The sequence below is a fragment of the Coregonus clupeaformis genome, chromosome 26, assembly GCF_020615455.1.
Source record: "Coregonus clupeaformis isolate EN_2021a chromosome 26, ASM2061545v1, whole genome shotgun sequence".
NCBI classification, from domain to species: domain Eukaryota; kingdom Metazoa; phylum Chordata; class Actinopteri; order Salmoniformes; family Salmonidae; genus Coregonus; species Coregonus clupeaformis.
In genome coordinates, this window is record NC_059217.1 from 49,464,398 (window position 1) to 49,472,108 (window position 7,711).

At 44.6% G+C, this 7,711-nt stretch overlaps 1 protein-coding gene across 5 annotated transcripts in view; it reads left to right on the forward strand.

The window, feature by feature from the left end:
- macf1b (microtubule actin crosslinking factor 1b) overlaps window positions 1–7,711 on the forward strand; it is a 41,337-nt gene extending 33,626 nt beyond the window's left edge. For 4 of the 5 annotated variants that reach the window (XM_045207915.1, XM_045207911.1, XM_045207912.1 and 1 more), the window contains 13 exons: window positions 1,162–1,332; window positions 1,639–1,794; window positions 1,980–2,186; window positions 2,398–2,517; window positions 2,685–2,854; window positions 3,176–3,335; window positions 3,504–3,698; window positions 4,009–4,134; window positions 4,361–4,504; window positions 4,845–5,033; window positions 5,435–5,550; window positions 7,187–7,357; window positions 7,622–7,711. In XM_045207915.1, the coding sequence (XP_045063850.1) occupies window positions 1,162–1,332; window positions 1,639–1,794; window positions 1,980–2,186; window positions 2,398–2,517; window positions 2,685–2,854; window positions 3,176–3,335; window positions 3,504–3,698; window positions 4,009–4,134; window positions 4,361–4,504; window positions 4,845–5,033; window positions 5,435–5,550; window positions 7,187–7,331 (1,899 nt within the window). In that variant the 3' untranslated portion in view covers window positions 7,332–7,357; window positions 7,622–7,711. The remainder of the gene's footprint in view (window positions 1–1,161; window positions 1,333–1,638; window positions 1,795–1,979; window positions 2,187–2,397; window positions 2,518–2,684; window positions 2,855–3,175; window positions 3,336–3,503; window positions 3,699–4,008; window positions 4,135–4,360; window positions 4,505–4,844; window positions 5,034–5,434; window positions 5,551–7,186; window positions 7,358–7,621) is intronic. The other variant, XM_045207914.1, reaches the window with a different exon arrangement.

A 7,711-nucleotide genomic window follows, 5' to 3' on the forward strand; every position in this document is an offset into this window, starting at 1 on the left:
TGAGGTTGGGGGATTGTGGAGGCCAGGTCATCTGATGCAGCGCTCCATCACGCTCCTTCTTGGTCAAATAGCCCGTACACAGCCTGGAGGTGTGTTGGGTTATTGTCCTGTTGAAAAACAAATGATAGTCCCACTAAGCCCAAATCAGATGGGATGGCGTATCGCTGCAGAATGCTGTGGTAGCCATGCTGGTTAAGTGTGCCTTGAATTCTAAATAAATCACAGACAGTGTCACCAGCAAAGCAAAGCACCCCCACACCATAACACCTCCTCCTCCATGTTTTACGGTGGGAAATACACATGCAGAGATCATCCGTTCACCCACACCGCGTCTCACAAAGACACAGCGGTTGGAACCACAAATCTCCAAAATGTTGACAAATTTCCACCGGTCTAATGTCCATTACTCGTGTTTCATGGCCCAAGCAAGTCTCTTCTTTTTATTGGTGTCCTTTAGCAATTCGACCATGAAGGCCTGATTCATACAGTCTCCACTGAACAGTTGATGTTGAGATGTGTCTGTTACTTGAACCTTCATGTCTTAAAGTAATGATGGACTGTCGTTTCTCTTTGCTTATTTGAGCTGTTCTTGCCATAATAACGGACTTGGTCTTTTTCCAAATAGGGCTATATTCTGTATACCCCCCTATCTTGTCACAACACAACTGATTGGCTCAAATGCATTAAGAAGAAATTCCACATATTAACTTTTAAGAAGGCACACTTGTTAATTGAAATGCATTCCAGGTGACTACCTCATGAAGCTGGTTGAGAGAATGCCAAGAGTGTGCAAAGCTGTCATCAAGGCAAAGGGTGGCTATTTGAAGAATCTCAAATATAAAATATATTTTGATTGTTTAACACTTTTTTGGTTACTACATGATTCTATGTGTGTTATTTCATAGTTTTGATGTCTTCACTATTATTCTACAATGTAGAAAATAGTAAAAAGAAAGAAAAACCCTGGAATGACTAGGTGGGTCCAAACTTTTGACAGGTACTGTATATAAGTGGACATAGTGGATGCAGAGCAGGGTTCAATCCCCCATTGCAGGGGGAAGTGGTCCAGAGTCCGCTGTGTAAACCACTAGGCCTACGCCAAACTCGGACACATTAGTGTCTCTTTTAAACGCCCCCTCTTCCCTCTCTGTACTGCCCCAGGAGCTGTGTAATGAGATGGACTCCAAGCTCCATGCCTACACAGACGTGAGGAACGCCATCCGCAGGATGCTGGAGAGCAGCAACGTGACCCGGGGCTCCAGCACTGAACACAGCCTCTGTATCCTGGAGCAGAAGTGGGCTAATGTCTATGGGAAAGTACAGGACCGCAAGGTGAGAGTGAGACCTAGCCTGCTCCCAGATCTATGTGCTTTAGCCAACTCCTCTGGCCATTGTTAACATTACATACAGGGTTGTGTTGATTAGGGCATGCAACAATGTTTTAGCTACAGAAATGAAAATGAGCATTTCTTATTGGACCTTTTTCAGTCAGTTTTCTTCCGTATGGTGCCTATTGAACACAACCCAGATCTGGGACCAGGCTAAGTGACACCAATGAGGGGCCTAAGAACATGATGATTAACTACAGTATGTTTGTGAACAACCTGAGTAAAAGTGTGGTATCGGTTTTGTTCCTAGGCTAAGCTAACCGAAGGGTTGAGCCTGGCGAAGGAGTTCCACAGTAATGTCCAGGAGCTGCTGACCAGGATGGCCAAATGTGAGGAGGCCATAGGAGTCCTGCCTGCCCCCAGCTTCATCCTGGACACGGTCTGTGGCCAGCTTCAAGACCACCGGGTGGGTTTCTGTGTGTGTGTGTGTGTGTGTGTGTGTGCCTGTGTGTGTGTGTGTGTTTGTGTGTATTAGCATGCATGTCAGTTTGCGTTTGTGTGTCTTTGTGTGTGAGAGTATGTGTTTGTGCGTATGTGTGTGCATGTGCGAATTATGTTTGTGTGTATATGATAAATCATTTCCCCCCTCAGACTCTGGTGAGTGAGGTGAACTGTTATGGTGAGAAGAAGACGGTGGTGGAGAGTGCAGGCTCCAGGCTGACCGAGCTAAGCAGGAAGGAGGACTGTGACGTGGTTCACAACTTGGTCATGACCGTACAGGACCGCTACAGGAAACTCCACCAGCGCACCACAGAGAGGGGCCGAACACTAGAGGACGTCAAGAAGAACGCAAAACAGGTATAGATACAGAACCATCAGATATTCTCTGAAATATATGTTTTTTGGTAATTATTATTCTGTATTTTCCACCCCATATGATCAATTTCTCAACATCATCTATCTATTAACTCATAATAACCCTCCAAACAGTCTTAATGCCTCAGTTTCAATAGTCCAACTTAGAAGAGCTCTCATGATAACAAGCATGTGCTATCCTCTAATATTTCAGTTCAGTGAATCTTGGCGCCTCCTAGTGGACTGGATGACTGAGGTGGAGCAGACGCTGGACACACATAAAGAGATCGCTGTGGACCACGAGGAAATTAAACTGCAGCTTACCGAACAGAAGGTAGGCCTAAAGAAATTATATAAATAATTGTAGTTCTTGTCAATATTGTTCTAGCTTGGAATGTATATTTTAAATCCATTGTTTTTGTCAAAGGGATAGTTCAGCAAAAATTACATATTTCACTGAACTATCCCTTTAATTACTGTAATTACTATATATGCTCCTAGGACTTCCAGAAGCTTCTGCGCTCGAAGCGACCCATGTACGAGGCCACTCTAAAGAGTGGGCGGGGCCTCCATGAGAGATCTCAGAGCGCCCAGGACAGACAGCACCTGGAGAACCTACTCTATGAGCTCCGGGACTCATGGGATACCATCAGTGGCAAATCCATGGAAAGGTGAGGGACACAATGCACTGATGAGGGAAATAGCATTTCCACACACCTGAAAGTATTTAAAACACTGGTCCCAATTCGCTCCCAACCCCTTCCCCTAGGCCTTTGATATCTGTAGATCTGAAGGGATAGGATAGGTTCAATCCAAATAGTTGTGGACCATCCATAATTTTGCTTCCACCTTACAGATCTGCAAACATTGAAGGGATCTGCAAACATCAAAGCCAAGAGTAGGGATAGGGAGTGGATTGTGACCGGAATCAATTTGGGCAACATGGTTGGCCAACTTTGACAGAGTATATGATCCAATTGAATTTTCCTCAGGCAACACAAACTGGAGGAGGCGCTGCTGTTTTCAGGCAGATTCACAGATGCCCTTCAAGCCTTGAATGACTGGTTGTACAGAGCAGAGCCACAGCTGGCAGAAGACGTACCTGTCGGTGGGGAAAAAGACATGGTCAACAATCTGATCGACAAGCACAAGGTCATTTTTTATACATTCTGTGTATGTGATTCGATAAGATATTGAGGCTTTCCTATGGACACCATAAAAATACCTTTCTTGAGGCGTCACCTGTAAGCTGTATGACAGCAATACAGGGTATGAAATTCCTCTCAAGCTGACATTATCTTGGACTCTCTTGTTTCTCAGGTGTTCCAGAAGGAGTTGGGGAAGCGAGCCGGGTGCATTAGGACCCTGAAGCGCTCGGTGAGGGACCTGACCAGGAGCAGCACTGCCGATGCCCATTGGTTGCAGGAGCAGATGGACGAATTGGAGGGACGCTGGGAGGAAGTGTGTAAACTGTCCGTCTCCAAGCAGGCCAGGCTGGAGGCAGCCCTTCAACAGGTAACTCACCATACTGTCTTATTCACATTTTACGATCACATTTTGACTTATCTTCATTGTTATGGTATGTAATTGTATAGTATGGACGGGTATATCAAAGTCCACATCTCGGATGAGCCCCCAGAGATTGTCCAAGACAATTTCCCCCTTTTGGACAATAAAGTATATCCTTTCTAAACACTTTACTTAAAGCCTGCAGGTATAATGATTTATGACTTGTTATAAACATGCATGAGGCTTTATAATGTCTTATGTCTCTCTATGAAGGATGGTTTATCTCATTGTCTTTTCATATGTGTGTCTCTGTCAGGCTGAGAAGTTTGACAGGTTGGTTCACTCCTTCCTGGAGCATCTGGCGGAGGCAGAGAGGGTGCTGAGGTACGGGGTCATCCCTGAGGAGGAGGAAGCTCTGCTGGCCTTCCGCAAACAACATGAGGTAGGTAGACATTTAGGCCTAATATGACTGTAGGCCACGGTGAAGAGGTAGATGGACTCAGATGGCTGGAGGGAGGGAGGGAGTTTCAGTTTTGTGGTTGCCTTTTCAGTTTTTACTAACTTTCAAGATACCAAGCTGCAGATAATTTTGTATTTACTCATAGTTTTATATTTTGATGGCATTACCCAGTAGACGGGGGTGTAATGAGTTCTGTGTTTGTGTCCAGGAGTCAATCACTTCCCTGCGCTCCCAGGAGATGGAGCTAGAGAGCATCCAGTGTCTGAGTGAGGAAATCCTGTCCTCCTGTCACCCAGACTCCATCATCACACTCAAGTCCTGGATCAGCGTCACCAAGACCCGCTACGAAGAGGTGAGTCCACTCTTACCTACTTAGGACATTACGTAGGACAAAAATATAATGACTATGACTTAAACGTTGTGTCAGTGTAGCCTATTTCTATGAGGTATTTAAATGAGCCTGTGCGGAGTCACCAGAAAACACTAACATCCGATTTTGTGCTAGCCGGTGCAAAGGGAATGAGTGAGTCAGCCAGCCAGACAGCCTGTCAGTCATTCTGCAGTCAGTCAGTCTGCAGTTAGTCAGTTAGTGGTGATTTTCTGTTAGGTGACTTGTCTTGCTGATTCCCCGTAGACAACACAGAATCCAGGTGTGACTTTTTGCTGGTGTTCCCTCTCTCTCTCTGATTCAGGTGCAGACGTGGGCCCAGCAGCAGGGCCAGAGGATCCAGGCCAGCCTGTCTGCTCTGGAGGCTGAGCGGGAGAAGCTGCAGCGCCTACTGGACTGGATCTCATCCGCCGAGGAGGCCCTCAACCTCAGAGACCAGGAGCCACCGGCTGAGAGCATAGAACACAACCAGGAACTCATCGTCCAACACATGGTATAGTACATAAACACAGAGTTTCACAGTCCATACCATATAGTCTCTACGAACTACAAACCATACAGAGCACAGAACTAACAAACACAGCTAAACAGTTCCAATTCACACAGTATACAATAACCAAATACATTTACATTTGACATTTTAGTCATTTAGCAGACACTCTTATCCAGAGCGATATACAGTTAGTTAGTGCATTCATCTTAAGATAGCTAGGTGAGACAACCACATATGACATAGTAAGCACATTTTCCCTCAATAAAGTAGCTATCAGCAAAGTTAGGGGGAAAAAAGTCAAGTGCGAGTATTAGTGCACAAAATACTGTTTTAAATTTTTTTTGAGATTCAAATTATTTTTAGTTAAGACTCAAATAATAACTCACCATTCCTCCCTCCAGGTATTCATGGAGGAGCTGAACCGAAAACTACCAGAGGTTGAACATGCCACAAAATCCTGCAAACAGAAAGCTGATCCCCAAACAGCAGGCTTCACCGTGCCGCAAGGCACTGACAAGTAAGTGAAGGGTTAGCAACCACTTGGCTTAGGGACTTTGTATTATATTGAATAATTGTTTTACTTGCAGCACTATGCTGAGCCATCTTAAAATGTTGACGTGCACATTTTTTGAGGGATTATGTCAAACATGGACTGATTTTACATTAAAGGCCCAATGCACGTAATTTTCCTGTGTTTTATATTTCCACACTATGAGGTTGGAATAATAGTGTGAAAATGATGATAATGCCCTTTTAGTGTAAGAGCTGTTTGAAAAGACTACCTGAAAGTTCTGCCTATTTTGATGGGATTGAGTTTTGGCCTGCCTATTGACATCACCAGGCGGTAAATTACTTAAAAGACTAAAGAGAGTTCCAAACCTCTCTGCCAATAACTGCTAGTTTTCAAATCAAATCTAAACAAATGTTATTTGTCACATGCGCCGAATGAAATGCTTACTTACAAGCCCTTAACCAACAATGCAGTTTTAAAAAAGAATACCAAAAAAAATCACAAAAAAGACAATATAACATTATATGAAATAACAGTAACAAATAATTAAAGAGCAGCAGTAAAAATAACAGTATCAAGGCTATATACAGGGGGTACCGGTACCGAGTCAATGTGCGGGGGCACTGGTTAGTTGAGGTAATTGAGGTAATATGTACATGTAGGTAGAGTTATTAAAGTGACTATGCATAGATAATAAACAGAGAGTAGCAGCAGCGTAAAATATAGTCTGGGTAGCCATTTGATTAGATTTTCAGGAGTCTTATGGCTTGGGGTAGAAGCTGTTTAGAAGCCTCTTGGACCTAGAAGCCACCTAGCTCCGGTACCGTTTGCCATGCGGTAGCAGAGAGAACAGTCTATGACTAGGGTGGCTGGTGAAATGGCCTCTCTGCACCGCCTGATATAGAGGTCCTGGATGGCAGGAAGCTTGGCCCCAGTGATGTACTGGGCTGTACACACTACCCTCTGTAGTGCCTTGCAGTCGGAGGCCGAGCAGTTGCCATAATTACATTTGGCCTTTTTTTTCTGCACACAAACCTACCAGACAGTGATGCAACCAGTCAGGATGCTCTCGATGGTGCAGCTGTAGAACCTTTTGAGGATCTGAGGACCCATGGCAAATCTTTTCAGTCTCCTTAGGGGGAATAGGTTTTGTCGTGCCCTCTTCACGACTGTCTTGGTGTGCTTGGACCATGTTAGTTTGTTGGTGATGTGGACATGTGGACACTAAGGAACTTGAAGCTCTCAACCTGCTCCACTACAGCCCCATCGATGAGAATGGGGGCGTGCTCGGTCCTCTTCTTTTTCCTGTAGTCCACAATCATCTCCTTTGTCTTGATCACATTGAGGGAGAGGTTGTTGTCCTGGCACCACACGGCCAGGTCTCTGACCTCCTCCCTATAGGCTTTCAGTCCCCCCTCCCCCCAATCAGACCACTCCCAGACAGTCCTTGCAAAATTCTTGCTTGAGAAATTGCTCTTTGCTATTTTTATTTTATTTTTGACCACAGTAAGGTACTTCATTGTTAGCCAGAAATTATTTGATATTGAGATAAAAAATATATGTTTTTTTAAATGTAAAATGCGTGTTGAAGTTTGTATCTACTGAGCTAATTGAGGTATCCATCTTCCTGTGTTTGCTCCAGAGAGGAGGAGCACTCTGAAACTCCAGCCTGCAGTAGTCCCTCTCCCCCTGGAGAACCTGGACCCTCAGACACCCTCAGCTGTGTCAGCTGGTCAGCCACTGGCAGAAACTCTGGCTCCTGGCTCTGGCCAGACAGGGCCGCCTAGAGCAGCACGAGCAGAGACTCCAAGAGGTGACTGGCACAACATACCGCCACCTAGCAGTATGCTGCGTTCCCATACATGCTTTATGAATGTAGTTGTAAACGTTTGTGAGCAGCTATTGGTGTATTAAAGTGCATTAGCTAATAAGACATTGTAAAAATGCGTTATGAAGAGGGTATTCATTGGAAGTGTTACCGAGTTTCCCTTTCAATAGCTTCAAATCTGGATCAAAATTACTCTTTGTACAGTGTTAATGTAATTTCTCACTAATATGATTGATTTTCAACAAACAGATGGAGGAATTTGCAAATTTCGACTTTAATGTCTGGCGCAAGCGCTACATGCAGTGGATCAGCCACCTCAAGTCTCGGATCTTAGATGTG